The sequence below is a fragment of the Phoxinus phoxinus genome, assembly GCF_949152265.1.
Source record: "Phoxinus phoxinus genome assembly, chromosome: 3".
Classification (NCBI taxonomy): domain Eukaryota; kingdom Metazoa; phylum Chordata; class Actinopteri; order Cypriniformes; family Leuciscidae; genus Phoxinus; species Phoxinus phoxinus.
This window is the reverse complement of record NC_136878.1, coordinates 20,475,757-20,500,000: the sequence shown is the minus strand read 5'-3', so window position 1 is coordinate 20,500,000 and position 24,244 is coordinate 20,475,757. Positions and strand designations below refer to the sequence as shown.

The window sequence follows — 24,244 nt, the reverse complement described above, 5'->3', positions numbered from 1 at the left end:
ATCTGCCGGTCACTACCACTTAGGATTTCTTTTCGTAAAAATAATCTCATTTTTGTGACATCTTTCAGATTATTCTTTTTATCAACAGAACCATTCAATTATGAGCGACTTTGAAAGGTTTGTTTGAAGATATGAATGAAACAATAAGACGTTCTGCATCTTAAGACGTCTTCATGTTCTCAGCTGTTAACTGTATTCTCATCCAGGGAGGGTAGTGTTTCTGAATTTAGTAAAGCAGCTTTCTTTCAGCCCTGTGCCACAGTAAATCATCTAGTGATGAGCCACTCCTTTCTTGTTCTCTAGGATCACTGGTGCATTTGTCTTTAAATGCTCTGTCAAAGACATGCTTCTAGTAACTGACTGTAATTCAACAGTGGGTCAGTCTGACAGGATTATGAGGCCATTTCTGAAGTCGACCTTTAGAATTAATAATCGAATTAAAAGTCGATCTCATTTCATTTTTCCCCCTCTTTCAATTAACCATCTTCCTTACCCCATCTGAGAGCCATTGTGCATAGCGGAGGTGGATAGGAAATGAGGCATATATGTTTAAACTTCTTCTGAAGCCACATAAAGAATCCATGTGCACTTGCAATTTCAACATTGTGTATAACCATGACCGCACTGGATATGCAGAATTCAGGATTTAATTTATTATTTAATTTCTTAAATGTTTTGGCCAATTTTAGCCACAAATAAGAGTTGTTAAACACATTTCTCCATATTTAAATCCAGCTCAAAAATGCAAACCATCTCTGCAGATTCCACCTGGTTATATCTTATCACAGCATGCGCAGTATCTCTTCTGTTGCCCGTAAAGACATTCTTAGGTGCATTCTGCACTAATGGAAACATAATGATAGCCCTCACACAGAGGAAATGTGTTTGCTCAAATGCACTATTTACATTGCACTTGAAGTGAAATGGCTATAATAAATGTAAGCATTCATGTGGCTCAGCATATACTGTACATTCTTTAAACTTTAGTCAGAGGAGATGTTGTCTTCGATAAAGCACATATTAGGAAAAAGAAAATATTTTGAGGTGTACTGCATATCAGTTTGCCAGAATCACAAGTAGTTAGCTTAAACTGCAGCATTATTAAAGGTGGTTTATATTTTTCAAATACTTTTTCATATCCCAGTTTAATATACAGATACATCTAATATGACATTCGTAGGTTGATTCATAGGTGTGACTATGTGTTTGTCCAGCCAATTGAGGTGTGTGTGTGTGCGTGTGCGTGTGTGTGTGTTATATATATATATATATATATATATATATATATATAGTTTAAAAGTTTTTTAAAGGAAATATAACTTTAAATAATGTAATATATATATATATATATATATATATATATATATATATATATATATATATATATATATATATATATATATATAATTACATTATTTAAAGTTATATTTCCTTTAAAAAACTAAACTATTTAGTATAATTGTTTATACTAGTTTATATTTGAAATAATAGCTGGAAATAATGTAACTCCATAAATGCAATGCACACACTTTTGTTGAAAAACAATGGCTTATAAACATTTGTTTTGTTGCTATCAAAAGGCAAGATGTTGTTCTGCTAGTGGCCCATCCTTATTGGCAGGGAAAATGTGGAAAACCTGTTTGAAAATATTACTATTTTTGCTATTTTATTTGGTGATGGTAGTGGCACAGAAATGATGACACACCTTTAGTGTCTTTATGGTCTTCCTGTGAAGTGGTTTTCAATGAGAGAGATCCTCTTTAAGGTTTTGGGAAGATGTGTGATGTCTAGTCGTCAGCTGAGTCACTGAGCATGTGGTTCTCGCTCTAATAATCTGAAACAACCTCACTCAAAAAGTGTCAGACTGCGACATCACAGGGTTGCGAAGTGGAGTGGGCGGGGCTTCTACTTTTGGAATGCAGGTTTCTGGTATTAAAACTAAATGCTGTATCTGTGTGTCAAATAGCAAAGAATTTATTTATAAGAAATCACATTTACAATAACAAACAACACACAAACATTCAACATTTCTTTCCAAGAGAATGAAAAGATCTTTTTGTGCACAATGAAACATCATGAAATCAGTTCGAATTGTTATATGCTCTGTTTTTGCAGCTCAGCATCAGAGGATCTTGGGTGCAGGAGAGGAGAGTTCAGCCGGAAACACTATGGATCAGTTGAACTGGTGAGGACTGTCATATATTAGCTCTTCTATGTACATATTCCTCCTCCTCCTCCTCCTTCTTCTTCTTCTTCTTCCTTCTAATATATTTGTCTTTGCCTGTGCACTGCTGTGAACGCAGAAGCTTCGTGTTGCTCCTTGATTTCTTATATATCTGTGTTATACATCTGTGGTTTGGTCTGTTACTGTACATCAAATGAGATTTGTACATCTTTGTTAACAAATTGTTCTTGAGATGAAGTTCACTTAAACATAATCTCACCCTAGCAGGAGCTTTGCAATAGGTTAAATAGCCACAAGTATAGCATCATTTATATTATTCAGTATTTCGACTGGTCAAACACATGTGCTGTATTAAGTTGGTGTGGGTGTGTTACTTTTCAGAGGTGTCTGTCTCTCCTAGATATTGTTGCATGGAGGAAGTGGCTTAATACCACACTAGATGTTACTTCCTATGTGAAACGTGCAAGAGGTTTGTGGGTAGAAGGAAATGGGTGACCTTGTGTCAGATAGAACCATGTCACAAAACCACATGCATTATCATGCGCGGCAGATGGAGAATGTATATGTGTGTGAGAAAAGGAGAGAGAAGGGCATTTGTTACTGCAAGTGCCGTTGTTCTAAAGTTTCTAAAGCTAATCTGAGGCCACTAATGAAAATGCATTTATTGTTATTATAAATTGTGTTATCAGCGTAATAACTTAATTGTTTAGAAAGTTTCGAAAAACGCACATGAATCTTAGAATTTCGTAGTATTTGGAGTGTTTTGTTGTTGTTGTTGTTTTACTTTTTTCAAAATCCCAAAACTTTATTTTCGGGTTTAAATTAGGTTATGAATCCTAGATTTTTGAACACCACTTTGATTATATGACCATGATGTTATGACATTAGTATTGGTAAGAATTTGTTTTGTGTGTTGAAGATAAAAATCTAGCATAATCTTGCATAAGAGTACAACCTACATTGCGCTCTGTAATACTTGATTCGGTTTGGTCAGTCGCTCATTCTGATATTTCTGTCCAGGGCAATACTGACCACTCTGTGAATGTGTTCTGTTTCTTCACAGTTTCTACAAGGCAGTAAAATATTACATCTCCAATTGTCATCTCAAATCAATATTTCATGTCCATGTTTTTTTTTTATAATTTACATAATTATTCAGAAAGTCATTACCACAAAAATAAACATAGAAAGGTCGATCCTGGACTCTCCACGCTCTCTTTCTTCTCACATAATAAAATAATTTAAACAAATCAATATTTCATGTCTGTTTATTTAGTATTTAGTAAGTCGTGTAATATGTTTCACATCGTGGCCCTCTTCTCTCTGTTGGGGTTTATTTTGCGGTAATGACCGTCTGATTGCACATTGCCCCTTTCTTAAACAAGAAATATCCAGTTCATTTTTTTTTTTAATGAATGCATGCAAGCCACATTTACTTTTGTCTTTATTTTTCCATATGATTGTTTTGTTTTTATTCTGTTTCTTACTGTTTGTTTTGCTTTGCCGCATTGCTCTTATTAAACCAGGCTGAGGTTACTATGCTTGTACTGTTTATCTCTTTTTCTCTAATGATTGCTGTGCTTAATTACATTAATTATTCCAGAATGTGTGCAAGTCTCTTATTTTGGTTGGAATGTGTGTATTTATCTGTCTGACAGTGTTATTCGGTTATATCAATTATTATGTTATACTGCTGATTGATTCCTTTATGGTTTTCATGCAAGTGTTTGCATCATTTTATATTTAGACTTGCGTGTGTGTGTTTTGCAAAGTGTATTAGTGTAATCATCACGAGGGGAAAATATCAGTATTGACCGCCATCATCACATTACTATACAATTATACTGTGCAAACATACATAAGGTAGTTAGCCACACATACAGATTACACACAGACTCTGATTGTTTGAATTATGATCAGAGCATGATTTATTGGGACATATATTGTGTCTATATACTTTTTCATTGGCTGCAACCTGAGAACCAAGGAAATGCTCTTGATGTTTTAGTAGATGTAATATCTACATGCATGGCTGGCTATCTGTATGGTTCAGTCAGTTTATGTAAGTGCATTAGCTCTAGGATCCTCTTATAGGTGATTTTATGACCTCTAAGTGCAAAGTGTGCATGTTAGGGCTGAAGTATGTAACGCGTGTGTGTCTGTGAGGGTTTTAAGTTAAAAGCTTCTTAAGTGCTCCATTCTCTCATTATTTTATGATTGCCTAATGTAAACATGACTGATGTTTAGACACTATTACATGCCGATCAACCATTTCCAGAAGTGGCTAGACATCATCTAGAAACTCTGTAACCTAATCATATGGCAAACTCAACCAAGACATTAGACCTGATCATAAATCAACACCCAAAGCCAATGCAATATTTTAGTTGGAAACCAGAATATGTGCTGCATTTGATGACTTCTCCATCGTTAATTAAGTATGTAACATATGCATGTGTGTAGTATGAGAGTTATAGAATTTTGTTGATCCTGGAACAACATTCCTGTCTGTAAATTTATTAAGTAAATTAAAAAAATTGTAAATTTACCCCTAAACCTACCCATAACTTCTCCCTAAAACCAGAGGGAAGTGATAGGTGAATAACACTGGTGTAGAAGCACCTAACCCTGTTTTTAAGTTTAAAATTGACATAAACTGTAAACTTGTCCCTGAAAAATCTGATTGGTTGATTGAAACGTTGTCCCAGGCCAGGGTCAACAAAGATGTTGATCCAGGAACATATCGCAATTGGTAAAATCAGGTTCTGCATTGTATGAATTAATCTGGATGAAATGCATCAGCCATGTTGACTTTGGACATGCTACTCATTTTGACATAATGCTTTTCGTATAGTAGACATATGTGGACACAGGGACTGCAATGCCAAAGGTTGACTTCTTAATTAACATATATGAGATACCAAGAAGATACGATTCCAACCGAGGCTGTAACCATATCTCGAACATTGGAGGGGGAGACAAATGTCACAAATGTATGGTCATTTTTATTTATAATATTTTCAGTTTAAAATGTGCTCACATTCACTCTTAATCGTATAGCTATGCGGGTAATGGCTGTTAATTTTTCTTGTCTTTAACATTCAATTACGAATTACATTAAAATAATCACATATATAGGACTGTATATAGTCTATGTTCAATTCAAATCTGAAATCTGACAAAAAAGTTAGTATAGTCTAGAATAGTTTGCATCACTGGATATTACTGTCAGTCACTTAACATTTATATCGTAAAACGGTTAAATAATAAATGTTTAGCTATTACCTTGTACTCTTTTACTGTCAAAGCTGAATTGTTCAGCATCTGCGAAGAGTCCACCTTCTTTGATTCGATTGACCATCACTATCATTTTGAAGGGGGCGGGTGATTTTTTTTGCATCCTAACAACTATGAGAGTTATGTGTAATGGAGTGCAGGACAGCAACGTCAATAATATCCAATATTGGTGGGGGCAATTTGGCCATATCTGATTATTGGGGAGGACTTGTCCCTTCAATGTCTATGGTGGCTTTACAGCGGTGGCCCGTTTCCAGCAATATGCATGATTTTTAACGTTTATAGCTGCATTTTGTAAATACCTAATGTTTCTAATCAATCTCTAATCCATGTTTGATGTTTAATATACTGGTGTTGAATGTTGATTGTTGAAAAACTGGGATTGACATGGAAGAGGTCTTGTTACCAGAGCTTATCGCTTCACACCTGGTCACCTGTGATCACCATATGAAGCATTTTCAAAGAGAGCAGATGAAAATGCTTTGTCATCATCACTGAAGTCTATGACAGTACTTACTCAGCATGAGTCTGTGAAAGCAGATGACATCAAAGCTGAGAGAACAAAGCTGACCTGCAGTGCACACCTGTATACAGGTTGAAGATGTGTTGAAGAACCTTTATAATCCCAACAGAAATCTGATATGGAGTGGCTTGAATGCCCCCCTTTCATTTCATCATCTTTTCTCCATTCAGACACATTGCTGAATGTGCTCTTCAATGCCTCAATGTACCTCATTCAATTTCTCTTTCTCTGTCACTCACCATTATATGTATTACTTTTGTATGCATTTAAAAAGTTTATGTGCGGATTTTCCCTTCCTGGAGCTTTGTTTGATTGTCAGTCATTCTTATAGCTTTCTCAATGAACATTTATAAATACCTTAAAAAACCAACTAGATAAAGATATCTTGTTTGTTTTTTATTGCACCTGATGGAGCAATTGATAGGAGTAAATTAATTATTATTCCATTTCTATTGAGAAATAAGCATTGTAGTCATTAATAGTCACATTTCTGCCGTTCTGTCTAAAGCATACATTGACTGAGGGGACATGTTCGGTTCACTTTTGAACGTGGCCACGACATATTAACTTGTGGGAATGTGATAATATGTCATGGCCATGAGAACATTTTGTCGAGGTAACGACATCCTTATGTTGTGGCCATGTAATGTGAAGCCTTGGCCTTGAGATCCGTTGTTGAGGGAATGACCACGTGAACAAAACTGCATGACCTGGGATTATCAGAAATGGATATTATTGATAAATGATCAATTTGATTTTGAATTAAGGATGACAAAAATCTCACATCCCTCAGTAATCATAATTTGTTTGAAAAGGAATACAAGTTGTTGCCGTTTTAACGTCTCTACTGGTCATTTTAGCTGCAAACTGCAGTAAATTGGATATACAGTAGGTGCATTTTTTGATTTTTGCAGAAATGTAGAGGCATGTTATTCAAATGAGTCTATGTTGCAACCGCCTTATGTTTCAGACACAACCATCTTATTTTGGCTTACAAAAATGATTGTGGCCTACAGGCTTAAAAATGCTGGTGAATATTCATATAAAAAGATTGTATTTTATATACAGTATAGACAATATACACAATAAATATGAATACAATTAATATAAAGGACGGAGTTGGACCTCCATATTTACATGCTGGCCTGGCACTGTGCGGTTTAGTAGGTAATAATTCATTATCATTTCTGATACTATTTCTTTATATATACAAATATCTCTTGAATATTATCCCCTGATTTTTAGAGATCGTTTGAATGAACTTATATTGATACTTGATACAAATATAATAACAGATAGCTGACTGGAGAATTAAACGTGTGTAGTCACGAGGGCCTCCCTCTGGTCTTATTGAAATTTTTAATAATGCTGCATGACGTACACATCTCACAGTATGCATCTTCTGCCTGTGACTTATTGCTCTTATTATAATAATTTGATTCTAAGCAAGTAAAAACGCCTTCAGACCCCACACACATATGCTGAGCAGAGGGAGGGTTGGCTGCAGAGCGACTGAGGTGTAAAATTAGCATGTTGGGATCAGGGGAACATGTTGCCTGCAGCTCTATCATTAGGAGTGACTCATGCTTACTGTGTCCAATGTTGTGGGAGGGTCACTTTCTCAAAGATGGGACAAAATGAAGCAATGTTGAAGACATTTATTAGTTTAGTTATGGATTGTCTGGAGGTTGTCAAAGGCTTTGTGTGTAGTTCTGGTGAGAAATTGCTTGCGGGGGAAAGAACAGCACACTTATACACATCAAGTCATTATGATTTGTTCATTTACAGTATGTGTGGGTGTGTGTCAGAGGGAAACCCTTTGTTTTGTTAACAAAACTAAATTAAAACTAATTTTGTTCTTTTCTCACTCTCCCTCCCTCCACTCTACTTTGTATCTCTCTAATACCACAGGTTCATTCAGTTGTTCATTCAATCCTGTTCTGTATTTTCACAATTCACTCAAAGCTCAGTTCCACTGTGTAGACTGATTTAGATTATGGAAATGTTTCCTTTTGTTTTCCTCTCAGATTCAGATGCTTTGCTTTCTCCATGTGTGTGTCTCTCCATATTCTTTCCTCATCTCACCTGTCTCTCTCTTTTGCTCTAAAGCTCTATTGTGTGAGGCATGATAACACATACAGAAGCTCTCTAAAAAGATCAATGTTACAATAGCATTGATTGTCTTTCTCTCTTTCTTGCACTCTCTCATGCTTCTCTGTGTGTGTGTGTGTGTGTGTGTGTGTGTGTGTGTGTGTGTGTGTGTGTGTGTGTGTGTGTGTGTGTGTGTGTGTGTGTGTGTGTGTGTGTGTGTGTGTGTGTGTGTGTGTGTGTGTGTGTGTGTGTGTGTGTGTGTGTGTGTGTGTGTGTGTGTGTGTGTGTGTGTGTGTGTGTGTGTGTGTGTGTGTGTGTGTGTGTGTGCAGGCGTGCGTGCGTATGTGCGTGCTTGCTTCCGTGCGTGTGTTTTGAACTTTTGGTTGAGTTTGGTAGACTGTCCTGTCATCCTGCTATCATTAACCTCATGGCATTTATCGAAACACCTTAATAGCATCGCAGAATGCCACTGAGCAAAAGAAGCAAAGAAAAAACTATCTCATGAGACAAGTAATTGTGTCTCTGTGTGCTTAAAGTAGATTCCTGGGGTGTGCAAGTCCATTAGAGGGAATGTTGTTTATCAAAGGCCTGTGTCATGGGTAAATGTCAAGTTGTCTCAAGGGTTTTGATCCAGCTGCATCTATTTTCAAACAGTATGAAATATATCCACAGAACCTTTTAATAATTTACCTACAACTGATTTGCTGTTTTGCAGTCAATGTAGATGCACTGTGCTGCACATTAATACAGGCTGAAGTTTTCCACTGCTCAAACCCAGCTAACAAAATATGCTCTAAGAATTTTGCCTTAATGTCCCCATTAAGTTAAGAAAACGTTTGCTGAGTCCGAAAGCTTCAAAATTCTGCTTCAGAGGTAGAAATGCTTCAAGGCACGTCTAAATCTCACTTCCTGTCTCCTGAGATACCTTCATCTGATCAAATTTTGAAGGCAGCATAGATGTATCCTTCACTGCCTTTGATATCCCACACTTTACTCTCCGTTTCTTTGGCAGTTATGCTAAACAATCAAGATGCCATCTGAAAGTTGTGTTTGGTGGTCAGTTTGTGAGTAAATGTAAGTTTTTTGACCAACTTTTCCCAATTTTGATGTCATTTCTAGCAATACATTTTTATTGTAGTAATTAAATATTCACTTTGTTTTCACCAAAGCTCTGTATTGTGTAAACCGTTATGCTGCCGCAGAAGTCTGTTCAAAATCAGTTTGGTGAGGTACCAACGTTGCCTACAAAACCTAGTAAAAAATAAACATACCGAAATGTATTTGAAATACATTTATTTTATGCTACAGTAAGTAAGTATACTACAAATACATTTACAGATTTATGTACTTAATATAAATACCCTGGAATTATCATTTTGGTAAACTAAACTGATATACTTAAAGTCTGCTAAATATGAACAACTAATTTAGTACTTAATGTAATTTAGTTATCCAGAAATAGATCTGAGGTCCTAACAAAGATATAGTTAAGTATATTTGATTCTGCTAAATTGGAACTATATTGCAAGTAGATACATTTTAAATATCTTGAATTTGAAGACTGATATTATACAGAGATCACACTATCCTTACTACTAGTGATATCAAACACATTTTAGTCTTAATATTAAGAAATGTGCATTTGGCAATAAAGAAGTACTCCAAATAAAGTTGAATTCTAATATTTATATCAGTAAGTCTTAAGCGATATGTCAGTAAATATGTTAATGGTTTTGTAGTATACTTATGAAATAAATGTACTAAGTATTAAAGATCAGATAATTTAGTATTAAAGATCAGATAACTTTGAACAAACATTCTATTAACATTACTGGAAGAACATTTATTCATAACTGCGAGAACCTTGCCAGAATGTTAGGGAAGTTCTGATGTTAGCTGGGAATATTGGACCTTTGGCATTCTCAAGCCAAGGCTGACCATCTGCCACACACACACACACATACACAACACACACAACAAACTCGCACCCTTACAGCTAGTCTCTCTAGCTGCAGTGCAGCTGCGGTCTGTTTTTAGCAGTTTGGTCTGCCAGATACAAAGGAGAGGGAAGAGCAAGAGAGGGAGGCCGACCAACAGGTGGAGAAGAAAGGTGAGAGAAATGAGGAGGAAAACAAGGTGACTGAAGAAAAAGGAAATGGGAGAGGTTCTGTGTTCTGTTGCCTAGCAACCAACATTGTTCCATCTGGGGGGATGTTGCAATTTTACTGCACAGACCAGATTACATCGTGTCAGGTGCAAGTGATTGTCCCACATACACACACAATATCTGAGCATATCTGATAGACTTTTCACTGAAACTGTGTGTGTGTGTGTGTGTGTGTGTGTGTGTGTGTGTGTGTGTGTGTGCGTGTGCGTGTGCGTGTGTGTGTGTGTGTGTGTGTGTGTGATGAAGTGACTGCACACAGATAGACCAGACACAGGCATCATTAGTCTGATTCTACATTGAAGGGTTTTTATGATTCAAACTCATCTATCTGTATGTGTGTTGAGTGCATGTCACAGCAGATTAGGTATATGCTGCCTTTTCGCTGTCTCTCTTGTGTCTTTTTATAGGCATTTTTAAAGCAGTCTTAAACTGCTTATGCTGCATGTTTCTTAACCAAAATAATTGAATCGTTAAAGAGAAATATTCAACAGCAAAGAGAATGAATAGAAAGGGAGGCAAGTCTGAGGTTACAATACATTGATACTACCGAATGTTTTTTTAGGACAAGTTATTTACACTATAGTGTTCAAAAGTTTATGTTTTTTTTTTTATGTTTTTGAAAGATGTTTCTTATGCTCACCAGTGCTATATTTATTTGATCAAAAAGTAAAAACAGTAATACTGTGAAATAGTATTACAATTTTAAAAAGAAAATTCTAAAAAGTAATTTATTCCTGTGATGGCAAAGCTGAATTTTCAGCATCATTACTCCACTCTTTAGTTGCACACGATCCTTCAGAAATCCTTGTAATGTGATGATTTGTGGCTCATTTGTTATTATCATCCGTGTTGTAAACCGTTGTGCTGCCTAATATTTGTGTGGAACTGCATTTTACTAGACTTTTGGACTCTACTGTGTAGCTCTTCTACTTGATGCAGGTGGTCTCACGTTCATGATGTATTCTGTGTTTCTCCTCAGCTCATCTCCAGTGATGCAGACGGGGCCATACAGAGAGCTGGGAGATTCAGAGTGGAGAACGGTTCAATAGATGAGGTAAGATACTCATTAAATATTGTGTGGTCTGAAATGTGTGTGTGTGTATGCGCTGGATTGTAATAGACCACCAAGTGTTACAAAACTATTATGAAAATTACCAGGGTAGAGGTTAAACAGCCCTTCAATTGTTGAAGCTCTCATGACCATGGAGAGATTCAATAAGGTTTTGAACTCATTCACATGCATACTGATGGCTGCGGGTTCAAGTCAGTGCAGTGCTGCATGAACGGGGGCGATACAATGTATTTAAAGAAGAAGAAAAGAGAGAGAGAACAAAATATTCATCTTCTGGCAGTGAAAAACAAACCAAAACTGCCAGCTTTTATGTTTTTCCAGTGTGTCTGTAGGTGTTTCAATGAAACACACATGCATCAGCAAAAACAACAACCAAAGCAAAGCGATTCAATCAATCCCCAATGTTCTCGCTCTCATTTCCTCCCCTCTCTCTCTCTCTCTCTCTCTCTCTCTCTCTCTCTCTCTCTCTCTCTCTTCCCTCCATCCACTTGTCCTTTTCATTTCAAGCACCAGACTGTAGCTATGACAACCTTAAATGCTTTATCCCAGCAAAACAGACCTCTGATTGGTTGTTAATGATTTAGGGTGGACTGTCACCACCGAAAGCGCTTGCTTACACTGAGTGTTTTTTTGTTCTTGTTTGTTTTTTATACAATTTGTCAGCATGAAAATATCAATTGAAATTTGTGCTGGAATATGATGGGATTGATTATTGGGTGAGCAGAGGTATAACCAGACGTGTTATGTGTTCACATGAACATATGTGTGTTCCCTACCACAAATCTCTATAAAAATAGTCCTTATTGTATTTTGAAAGTAAACTTAAAAAGTAAAATTGTATGATATATTCTATATTATTGATGCAAATTCTGTCCTCAGTATAATGCTGAAAAAACATTGTCTCCAGGATAATGTTATCTAGCTGGCTAACAGAGTTTTTTGTCAAATCTGCAAGAATGACTTGTGATAGTCTAGAACAAGTGTTGAAACTACAAACCAATCGGAAATGTGGTTATGAAGTTACACTACAGCTGTAATCGTTTTGCAAGCTTGTTACAAACTGTCTTTTTGTAGAGATTAAAATATCTTTGTGAAAAATCTAAAATTGTAAATAAAACCTTTTTTGTGAGCGGGGGGTGAAATTGTTACAGGGCAAGAACAAAACAAATCTTTGCTGTTGAGTCCTGTACCTAGTTAAATTCTTGGTGGGGCTTTTCTGCAGACCTCTGACTACACACCTGGAACATGGAGGAGAACTGACGTCCATTTGGAGAACCCAGAGTACCACACCAGATGGTACTTCAAGTACTTTCTGGGAAAAGGTGGGATTCTACTGACAAATATCGAATTTGCACACATACACGCACATATTTACAAATTCACTTCTACTCTATATGCATAATGTACAGTACATGTTGAGATTATATTCAACACATGGAGAGCATAAATGTGGAATTATTTTGAGAAATACTGTTCTGTGAAATTTTGGAGTTTATGGGAAAGAAAAAGTTGAATTATGTAGAAAATAATTTAACAATGTTTAAAATTAGTCAGATTGGGTTGGGAATTGAGTTCTTATTCAGAACCAGTTGCATTTTAGTAAAAAAAAAAGTGGAAACAAATACATTTTATTACATCTGGTACCGTTAACAACTACCAACGATACCAACGTGGTACCGTTAACAAGTTTCCAATGTCTGCATTCTCGTGCTGAGGATAAAGCCCAAATTAATGGTATTTTATTCTAGTGTTTTATATTTTATACTAAAATACTGTTTTACACCCTGCCATACACTTCATCACTCTCTTTTTCTTTTCTCTGTCTTTCTTTATTTCCCTTCCTCACACACAAATACAAACACTGTTGTTCCCACACACATTCCCGAGGCAGATTCTGCATTATGTCTCTTTAATTGATTTAAATCACTGCAAATAGCTTTCATTCAATGAGAGAGAGATTGAAAGAGAGAGAGGGAGAGAGACAGAATATTCTACAGAGGAAGGGTGGAGATGCAGAGACAGACCAGATCTTGTCTTCTAATTGGATTTCAGCCTCTTTTCATTTGTCTTCTTTCTGTAAACCTGCACTGTCTCAATCCAAAATATTTCCCCATAAACAGAAGGCTTCCATCCGGTCTTTTCTCCTACCCTCTTATTCTGAGGCTCCAGGAATAGATCTAAATAAACAGGCGTCTTCACAGTCACGTCTCTGAGGACAGTTCACATGGCCACAGTGCTTTGGTGTGGCATCTATCAGCATCATTGTGCAGGCAGCACGTCAAGAAGGCTCAAGTTACAATATTCAGAAAAGAAAATAGAGAAATAGAAGTTAGATTCACTCTTATTGATGCATTGATTCAAGTCTTAAAATGTGTAAATTGTTAATCATTTGTTAAAATCAGAGTGTCACATTTCTGAAGATGATAGAAGATGATATATACAAATATATAGCTCCTGCCTGTAGTTGGTTAATACCAGCAGTAACGTTCTACAATGTTGTACGTAGTCATAATCACTGTCCCAGTGTGTAGTGATGAAGGGTCCTTACCAGTGGCCGGAATCATATACACGGTTTACTGATTTCCTTGCTAGGGAGCTACTGTAATTGAGACACACCCATTGTCTGTTTTGCCTGAGTTCTAGTCATTCATTCGTTGTCATTGATTCTAATTACTGGTAGTCCACACCTGTTCCCTGTCAATCATCATCCTCTGTGTATTTAAGCCTTCTGTCTTCCTCAGTTTATTGTCTTGTGTTAATGTTTATTGATTATTGTGTTTGAGTTCTCGTCATGTTTAATACAAGTAGTATATCTTCGTTCATTTTGCATCACATCACACAAGCAATCTATGCCACAGCAAGGATGCATTCAATTGATCTCAAGTGTCAGTAAAAAAATTCTAATAAATGCTGTTCTTTTGAACTCTCTATTCATCAAAGAATTATAAAAAAGGAAATGTTTCTCTAGCAGCAAATCAGCATATTAGAATGATTTCATGATTCATGTGACACTGAAGACTGGAGCAATGGCTGCTGGAAATTTAGCTTTGCCATCACAGGAATAAATTACATTTTACTTTTCTGTCCCTTTTTTTTTTTAGTTCATCAGAACTATGTGGGGACGGATGCGGAGAAGAACCCCTTCTTCCTGTCTGTGGTTCTGTCAGACCAGAACAACCAAAGGGTCCCACAGTACCGAGCCATCCTCTGGCGCAAGACGGTGAGTCGTGTGTGCGTCACTTTTGCTCCGAGCAGTGACTCACATAACAGATTGACCTCATCGTAAAAGTGACTACACTGTTTTGTTCTGTTGTCTCAAAGGCCAGTATGTGAAGACTAAATGCCTAAAAACCCTGAATGCACAGTGACACGGTATTAAATGTCACCTTATGAACAAGAAGGTCTCGGTTATAAAACCTTGTGACGTAACCTCCAGCATTACTGGCTTGCTGTCTTGTTATGCCAGGTCACATTTCGCTTTAGATTTGTATAATTTGTGAAATGTGTCCATCTCTTTCAGGGTACTCTAAAAATCAGCCTTCCATACAGTCCGACAAAAACACTATCAGTCAAATCGATATTAAGGTAAGTCTGTCTGTAATGCACCCTATTCACACATACGAAGATTTGATTTGAGCGAAATAAATTAAAACGCATTAATTTCCCGCTCTTGACCCTTTCACCCACCAGTGCCATGAATGTGGATCGTTTCGAAAAGGGCCCGAGGGAGATCCTTAACCCAGAGATTCAGAAGGTGCCCACCCACACTTGTCAATCAACATTACATGTCCGCTGCTCTGTTAATTACTGTCTATTTTTGCTCTGGTTTGTTGTTCTGCTTCATAATCACTTTAGGATTCAAACACAGACGCTGTCTGAGCTGCTATTGCTCCAGAGAGCTTGGCTTTTGTGGAAATGTGTGCCGCTAATCAAAGGCCATTGTCAGTGGCATTCAGATATTTGAATGCATGAACATGCTCTCTGTAATGTTTGTGTAACTCGCACTATTAGTGCTCCTAACTGGTGTTTAGAAATTTAACCTTGATGGAAACTGATTGTTTTATTGTACTGGGGGATATAATGATTTGATTTGAGCTAAACTGTTATTTATTTATTTATTGTTGGCAGGACTTACTGGTGCTGGAGGAACAAGAGGTTTGTACTGTCAAATGTGTGTATATGTTTGATTTAGGTATGCAAATAAATGACCTTCTTAGTGATTTCTAAATCAATTTCTTTGTGAATTCCCCCTGAACGCTCCTCACATGTGTTTGTATGTTCTTACAGGGCAGCGTAAACTTTAAATTTGGTGTTCTTTATGCCAAAGATGGACAGTTGACAGATGATGAAATGTTCAGCAACGGTGAGCACAGAATATAACATACTTATAATACTAAATATGTCTAATAATAATAACCAATAACCAAATAAAAGAATATCTTATTTTACTTGGAATTACATCATATTACGGAACTACAATGCAATTCATTATAATTCACACTGATTTTAAAATATCTGTGAACAGAATAAGGTGGCTCACTCTTGATGTCTGTTAAATTTATTATTGCTTTACAATGAAGTAGATTTTCTGTTTTTGTTCTTTTTTCAGAAACAGGAAGTGAGACCTTTGACAAATTTCTGAATCTCCTTGGCGACACAATCTGTCTGCAGGGCTGGGCAGGGTATCGAGGAGGACTGGACACTAAAAGTAGGACAAATACACATATATACGTTTACAAATCAACAGGGATTTTTTTTACCTTTTAACTGTATTTGACTAATTCGTTCTCTCTCGCTTTCTTTCTCTCTCTCTCTGTTTAGATGACACTACAGGAATGAATTCCATCTACACAGTCTATCAGGGTCATGAGCTCATGTTCCATGTTTCCACCATGTTACCTTATTCTAAAGAAAACAAGCAACAGGTAAGTTGTAGAACACATAAGCTATATTGGCATATTGGTTACGGGCCGATATTGGTGGTTTATTCTAATGTACAGTGCTTTTCCAAAGTTTTTGGGGTCTTTACATTTTTTTAATGTTTTTAAAAAAGAAGTCTTGAATGCTCACCAAGGCTACATTTATGTGACACAGAATACAGTAATAAGAACATTATTGTGAAGTATTACAATTTAAAATTACAGTTTGAAATGTAATGTAACTCTGTGTAAGTCCATGTAAACCTACCTTTGATCAATTTAATGTGTCTTTGTTGAATTAAATGATTAATTTCTTGTTTTGTTTTTAATCGTACTGACCCCAAACCTTTGAACGGAACAGTAGTTTACATGTATTGAATATTGTAACAGCCAATACTGAATGTTTACTTTTAATGGTACCCTTTTTAGTGTTTGATTACCTTTGTCATCATTTAAAGTTTACTTAAAGTTAACCTTTAAAAACTCTAATAATTTAATTAAAAACACTGTCAAATGAAATCTTAGCATGTCTCAAAATACCAATTTTTCATACTGTACATTCTAATGTTGTGATGCCTAAATTGCAGCATTTAAAATGAGTGACTTTACTTTTTAGTGTTTAATTTTTAATTGATTTAGACAAAATAGTATAAAAGTTTATTATCAGCCATAACATGAAAATAATTATGAGATTATCATATTATCAGTATCATTATCAGCCCATCCCCGGGATTCATTTTCTAAAACCAGTCCTCTCTGAATAGGACTATAGAGAGACACCACCGAAAAAACAACAACACATCCATGTAAAACTACAAATAGAATGAGATAAAGACAAATAGAGAGCAGAACAAATACACAGAGAACGGGAAATGAAAGAGAAATTTGAATGATAGAAAGAAGGGAGCTGTGTGTGTTTGTTGAGGCAGAAAGGAGCCAGTCTGTAGCTCAGTAGGTGGTGAGGGGAAAACAGGCTATATTTAACATCCAAAAGCGCTGGACATCACAGCGGTCAGTCTCTCCCTCTCTTTTCTCTGTTGCTATTCCCATTTCCCCCCTCAGCTCCATATCCTGATTACATCAAGCGTCAATCACTTCACTCTCTCTCACTTCATATCCCTCTCTACTCTTGATTGTATCATCACACCGTAATCCCTTTTCTCTCCCTCACGCTCTCCTTCCGTTTCTCACTTTTTCTCTTTCACTCTATCAGATCATATGATTGAGTACGAGTAGAGCTCTTGTGCACTGGAGCGCCTGTGGAAGCATTCACAATAGCAGGATTTTCAAAGTATTTGTGTCGGTTCAAGGTCTTGGCACTCCACAGCCGAGAGCCTCTTCAGCCCTCCATGTCAATAACCACCTTTACCAATGCTGAACCACTCATGGGAAGAGCAGAAAAGCTCATACACGCTTAAAGTCTCTTGCTGACCCTAAAAGCATGCAGACACACTGAACAGGTGAAATACTTGACTGGAAGGAATCAAGTACTGTTCACAAGGGAGAGTGTTTTTTCTTGTAAGAAAACTGTTCTTTAAAGGTGCACTTGGTAACTTTTTCAGCTTAATAAATCCGTTTAGAAATCATTTGGATGGTTAAATAATCTGTTCTGGTGAGAATGGTTACTTTCCCCGCTCCCCCCAGCGTTCCCAGGCGGAAAACCAGCCTTGCAACATTGGGACTAACGTCCCGGTAAGTTGAAAATAGGAAGTCTCGTGAGAAGCGAGAACGAGCGAGAAAGAACGAGAAACACGAACTGCTTTATGATACTGTGTATGATGTATTACCCACCTCGGTAGACATAGCTCCACACGATAAAGTTGGTGCGTCTGGGACTCATTTGTTCACCACACCGGCTCCGACCATAACAAAAGCACATGAGCAGCGGTAGAAAGGGGGAGGAGGGCGCCGGCGCGCCGCAAGTGACTTTACGACAGTGATGTGAAAAATATACGCACCGCAGCTGTAGGGGGAGCTCGTTGAGAAAATCAGCAAAGCGGTGGCTAGAGTTACCGAGTGCCGCTTTAACCAAAAATGAAACTGTTGTCATCATTTTTCTCATGTCATACTAAACCTGAATGACTTTCTTTCTTCTGTGGAACATAAAGAACGATATTAAAGAAGCATAGCTATTTTCCATCAAGGACAGTTCATAGGGACTGCATGAAAGATATAATCACTATGGACTGTTGTATGGAGAAGTTTCTTTAAAAATTCTCCTACTTTGTTCTAAAAGAGAAATTAACAACATATGGGTTTGCAAAAAACACGAAGGTGAGCGAATAAAGTTTTTTGGTGAATACTATCCCTTTCAAATAATCCTAGAAGGCTTAACCATGCTTGACCCTGTCAAACCGCTGGAAACATGTAAGAGTCAGTCATGAAAGCCTGTTGGTTTTGTTCAAGAGTTATGCATGTCACTGGAAGGATGTTCTGTGTGACGGGGATGGGGATGTGGCAGAGAATCATAATTAAGCTCTCAGTGGAAATGAATCTGTCTCTGCAATAAGTAAATACTTATTCCTGTCACAACCTGTGTGTGTGTGTGTGTGTGCGTGCGTGCGTGCGTGCGTGCGTGCGTGCGTGCGTGCGTGCGTGTGTGTGTGTGTGAGAATGAGAGATAGATACTGGCGGAGAGGGGAAGGTGAAAAAGAGCCATGTAGTAATTGAGCTTTAAGAGGTTGTGTGCGTGTGTGTGCGCGCTCTTGAGACAAGAGATAAAAGCTCCTTTTCAAGCATAGTGGTCCAGACTCATTAACAAGCACAATTATGCTTCCTGGCTAACAGGCGTGCGGTGTCAGAGGGCATTAGGAATGTCCAAACTCTCAACAAACACACCTAGGAATGTACAAAGATTTTTTTTTTCATTTAATACTGGAGAGAAAAAAAATGATGCTTTTTGAAATGTGCTTCATGCATGTATGATATTTCGCTCTGTGCAGGTAGAGAGGAAGAGACACATAGGGAACGACATCGTGACCATCGTGTTTCAGGAGGGAGATGACGCCTCTCCGTCCTTTAAACCCTCTATGATTCGCTCCCATTTCACACGTATCCTTCATCCTCAAACTGAGTGAAACTGCTGAAATGAGTCACTAAGTGGCAGTGATTAGGCTTTTTATGGGCGACTTGTTTTTATAGGGGGGAAAATGTCTAAATGAGTTATGCATGTGTAGCTATTGTATGGATGATTTCCTTTACGTACCCCACAGATATTTTTGCCTTAGTTAGATATAATAGCCTGAATGATAGTTACAGGTATGTGTGTGCTTGGAGGTTTTACTTTTTGTGCATAGCATATATGTGTAGAAATGTGATTTATTTAATATTATATTTATTAAATTGTATTTGATTGATATATTAAACACTGTTATATTGTATATACACTACCATTCAAAAGTTTAAGGTCAGTAAGATTGAAAAAATAAATTAATACTTTTATTCAGCATGATTGAAGTGACAGTAAAGACTTTAATATTATTACAAACATTTCTATTTAAAATAAATGCTGTTTTAATACTGCTTTTCGTGTATTTTTTCATCAAATAAATGCTTTTTAAAAATCTCTCTGACCCCAAATGTTAGTGTATATTTGTATCTTAATCATGTTATGTTGCAGGTTGAAGATTTTCTCAGAGGAGAGTGTGCCACTATTTGGCCCACCCCTCCCTTCCCCTCCAGTGTTCACAGACCACCAGGAGTTCAGGGACTTTCTACTAGTTAAATGTTAGTAAACTCACCAGTACATAGTCATTTTACAGACACCATGAAATCAGTTGTTTTCATAGTCATTCACCAAAATGTAACAACTTGCCTCTGGAACAACACTTTTCTGCTGATGTAACCAAAAAATACAAGCAATATCAAAGCCTATTAATACTGATTGAAATCCCCTCTCCAGAACCGAATGAAATCCCATCCTACTAAATGGGTTTCCTACTGAATGTCCCGTTTCAGTCAAAAATAGATTCATGCAGAATTTAATTTCATTCCAAATCCAATTTCATGACATTTCAGTACACAGACCTCCTGTTAGAATACACACCTGTGTTTTTCTGTTGCCAGCTTTGATGATTTGATTTGGCTCATGAACTCTGTAAAGCAGATGCTTTACCCAAGGTTTTAAACAGACCTTGTAAAATGTGTCATGCTGTTTCCTAAGGGTGATTCTGTTACATAACACTATTACCTTTATCCTTCTGTCTCCTGTAGTAATAAATGGAGAAAAAGCCACTCTTGAGACCCCCACTTTTGCTCAGAAACGTCAGCGTACGCTGGACATGCTGATCAGATCCCTGTACCAGGATCTCATGCCTGACATGCACAAGGTATGGACACATAATCTAGAACAGTGTAACAGTGTTCTCAACCAAGGGGCCAAGGGCATATCAGGGGGCTTCAAGATGATTTGAAATTATTTAAGATAAGCCAAAACAACAAAAAATCTAAATATTTCTTATTTTAATATATCATAAAAATATTTTAACCCCTATCAATGCCTTGAAAACCCTGGATATACTGTATGAGGAAGCCTAATTTAAAAGTGTAGTGTGTCATTTCCAGACATAATAAATTATGTAAATTAATAAAGTATTATAATATCATTAGCATTTTTATAATGAAGACACATTTTTCTAGTTATGCTTAAGTTCTAAAATATTTTATCAACCTGAAATTCTGAATAAAATATATTTAAAAATCCTTAACCAGTAAATCACAGAAAAAAAGTCATGGGGTCACTAAATATATTTGTTGACAATGAGGGGCTTTTTGGAGTCAAAAAGGTTGAGAACCACTGATCTGCACAATACTTTTCTATATTGCTCTACATTTACCCTCAAGCTATTACCTCACTTCCGTTTCCTGGTCGGATGAGCTGGTCCTATAGCTGGATACTGTCTTTATATTGTTGTCTATTCCTGTTTCTATTCCTGATTACAAGGGTTAGAAAAATCAGGAACCGGTTGTGCAGAGAAATGTGCAGTTTTTAAATTTTAATGAGAAAAAAAGACCTGCAGCAAAACAATACGAAGACAATACAATCTTCTTGTTGTGTTGGAATCAGAATGTGAACCGTCATTATTTCCTTATGATTCTGAACCCATTGTGCAGTATTACAACTGAAAAGGTACAGTGGTGTAAGAATTGTTAGTCTCTGCTTTGCTCTGGCTTTCTGGCTGTTTCTGGGTCAGTCTCTCAGACCCATATTCATCTCTACCACTCCCGTAGGTTCCCTTCTCTCCGCAGAACATGCTGAACCGACGCTCATTCAGTGATGTACTGCCAGAGTCGCCCAAATCGGCCCGTAAAAAAGAGGAGGCACGTCAGGCTGAGTTTGTACGGGTGGGACAGGTATGATGTATACATCTATGCAAATATGACATTCCACATAGGAATGAAAGAGAATGTTACAATACGAGGAATGTTATTAATAAATATAATATTGTGTCCAGGCCCTGAAGCTGAAAACTATAGTTAGAGGGGATGCACCCACCAGTCTAGTCACTACTGGCCTTTGCAGGAAAGAGGTGAGGGGCAAGAGGAAAAAGCGAGGGATGCTGTTATTTTGCATACGGTTCATCTCTAACAGTGTGTTCCTATGTTTTCTGCAGCCATGGGAGTCACAGTCGTTCTGCAGCAGCTTCCCATATGAAATAGTCTGTGGAGACTCATGGGGACAGTCATTACTGGTCGCCACAGATTCAGCAGGGGTCATGCTGCTGGAGGGTGAGAATGCTTTTTCATGAGAAACAACACAGCTGGACAGAGTAGCGGTTTTTATAAAAATGACATGTAAAGTCAGACTGACTGTAACTTTTACCAGCGTCTACATGGATAGATCTACACTACATGGATCATATCAGTGGACATAAACACTGAGCTGAATTGAGTTCCATTCTCAAGGTACAGTTAAAGAAAAAAAAGAAAAAATTCAGCACAAAAATATTAAATTATGTATTCCGTTGAACACAAAAGGAAATGTTGATGCTGCTTTTTTATGGGATGAAATTAGTATCTAAATGATTAACTCATGCAAGCACAATTATCAATGAACTTGATACATGTTGCAAATATGTTTTATCCATGTCTTTCATCTTGCGTGTGCAAAATTAAAAATTGAATGAATGTGTAACAATTTGTACAAATGCAGACATTTTTGTGAATACAAATGTTTTCTTTTGTATTAGTGTATCATAATTTGCGCATGCAAAAAAGAAGATGTGCATGTGTGGATCAGATGACACGTGTGCATTCATTGACGTCTTTTCTGAGTCGATCTCATTTGATTCATTTGGATTTTGAGACTTTCTTTTCGCTGTTTTTAAGCATTTCACAACACACACACAAACAACTACACATGAATAGGCCTGGTGCTAATAATTAATGTGTGCACAACTACCCTTCTATTTAACAAATTCACAAATGTGCGTTGCTACATTTAAACTAATACAATACAACTTGTGTGTGCAAAATCCAGAATCACAAGAATGTGCAGCATTTTGTACAAATAGAGACATAGTTGTTAATACAAAACATAAATTTTGTATTAATGTAGGTCAGAATGTGTGCATGCAACAAGTATAATATGCATTTGTGGATGAGGTGACACGCGTGCATTCATTGACTCGTTTCTGAGTCGATCCTGTTTGATTCATTTGGATTTTGAGACTTTCATTTCGCCGGTTTCGCCTGGCACGATCCACACACAGCTGTCTGAGAAAACCTGCTACCACTAGATGGCAGTATTCTGCTAAATCCGACAACGGCAGTGTAATCACGCGTTCTTCCCCATTTAAGACGCTTAATGGATTTGAGTGATATTGAAGTGATATTTAGTACAATATAGGCCTACCTTATTAATAAAGCATAGCCTACTTTATAGAGGCAAACAGATTAAATCAGATTATGAACAACCCATATTGCTAACGTGCAATAGCGCGTTGCATGTTCAATGAGGTGTATCGGCTACTGAGTTATAATATCAGCGTCTTACTGCATTGATGTTAAGCTTTTTCGTAATAATCGGCTCTATGGGAGGAAAACTTTATAGCCTACAGACAAGAGCCTATATGAACGCGACGCGCAACGTTTCACGTTTATGGCATTTTCCTTCCTGAGCCTGTTAAAATTAAAAAGCTTAACATGAAATTCTGCAGTTGCGTTTAACTTTGCATGTGTATGGGAGAGCAACCGCTCCGAGGGCGCAGTGAGGTAGGTTTTAGGTTTGATATTCGCTGCATTTTCTAAAGGGACCATCAGCAAATTCCACTCACAGTCAAAAAAATATAAACGTCCAATCATTCATTCAAATGAACGATACTTCCAGTGTTATAGTCAATGCCTGGTGGGCAGACTGACTTAAACTACTGTATGTCCAGCCAATATCTCGATTGAACAGTACATTGTTTTTTTTGTTTTTTATTACTGTAAATTGTTTTTCTATTCATGTTCCAAAGTTTTAGTACGTTCCTAGTGATCGTCAGGTGAGATTTTGCATTATTCACCTGTAGTAAGTCACCAAAAACCCTTTTGGTGAATTACAGTAATTTTTTATTTTAAAAAAATTGTTTACTGTTTTACATTAAGGGTGGTATTGGGACCATTTCACCTGTAGTAAGCCAGTCTAGTCACTAGGAACATACTACAACCATTTTGAACATGAAAAAACCCTTTTGGTGAATTACAGTATTTTTCCTCAGAATACAGGCTACATACATGAAGGGAAGTATTGTATACATTTTACTTGTAAGTCAGTCTTACAGGAACCTTCTACGAGCTTTGGAATTTGAAAATGTGATTTTAAATATTAAAAGTAATTTTAATGAAAACAAATGATACGTTTTAACGCAGTTAGTGTAATTGGCAGACGTTCCCTTGTGCATCATGAGCTGTGGTAGCGCGTCAAAGCATTCTCATGCAGCGATACACACGTAGGGCCTAGGTGATTTTCAATTAATATTTCATGTCGATATACAATGGTTGCATATTG

General features: G+C 37.0%; 1 protein-coding gene across 6 annotated transcripts in view; it reads left to right on the top strand.

The window, feature by feature from the left end:
* The window catches only part of garnl3 (GTPase activating Rap/RanGAP domain like 3), a 65,861-nt gene that overhangs the window by 24,027 nt on the left and 17,590 nt on the right, over positions 1–24,244 (top strand). For 4 of the 6 annotated variants that reach the window (XM_079607323.1, XM_079607320.1, XM_079607322.1 and 1 more), the window contains exons 2-18: positions 2,116–2,185; positions 11,243–11,317; positions 12,558–12,657; positions 14,437–14,555; positions 14,856–14,920; positions 15,026–15,089; positions 15,464–15,490; positions 15,623–15,698; positions 15,945–16,043; positions 16,157–16,260; positions 19,197–19,305; positions 19,467–19,512; positions 19,874–19,980; positions 20,467–20,582; positions 21,484–21,606; positions 21,708–21,782; positions 21,867–21,981. In XM_079607323.1, coding sequence (XP_079463449.1) covers positions 2,116–2,185; positions 11,243–11,317; positions 12,558–12,657; positions 14,437–14,555; positions 14,856–14,920; positions 15,026–15,089; positions 15,464–15,490; positions 15,623–15,698; positions 15,945–16,043; positions 16,157–16,260; positions 19,197–19,305; positions 19,467–19,512; positions 19,874–19,980; positions 20,467–20,582; positions 21,484–21,606; positions 21,708–21,782; positions 21,867–21,981 — 1,490 coding nt within the window. The remainder of the gene's footprint in view (positions 1–2,115; positions 2,186–11,242; positions 11,318–12,557; positions 12,658–14,436; positions 14,556–14,855; positions 14,921–15,025; positions 15,090–15,463; positions 15,491–15,622; positions 15,699–15,944; positions 16,044–16,156; positions 16,261–19,196; positions 19,306–19,466; positions 19,513–19,873; positions 19,981–20,466; positions 20,583–21,483; positions 21,607–21,707; positions 21,783–21,866; positions 21,982–24,244) is intronic. The other 2 variants (XM_079607325.1, XM_079607321.1) reach the window with 1 other exon arrangement.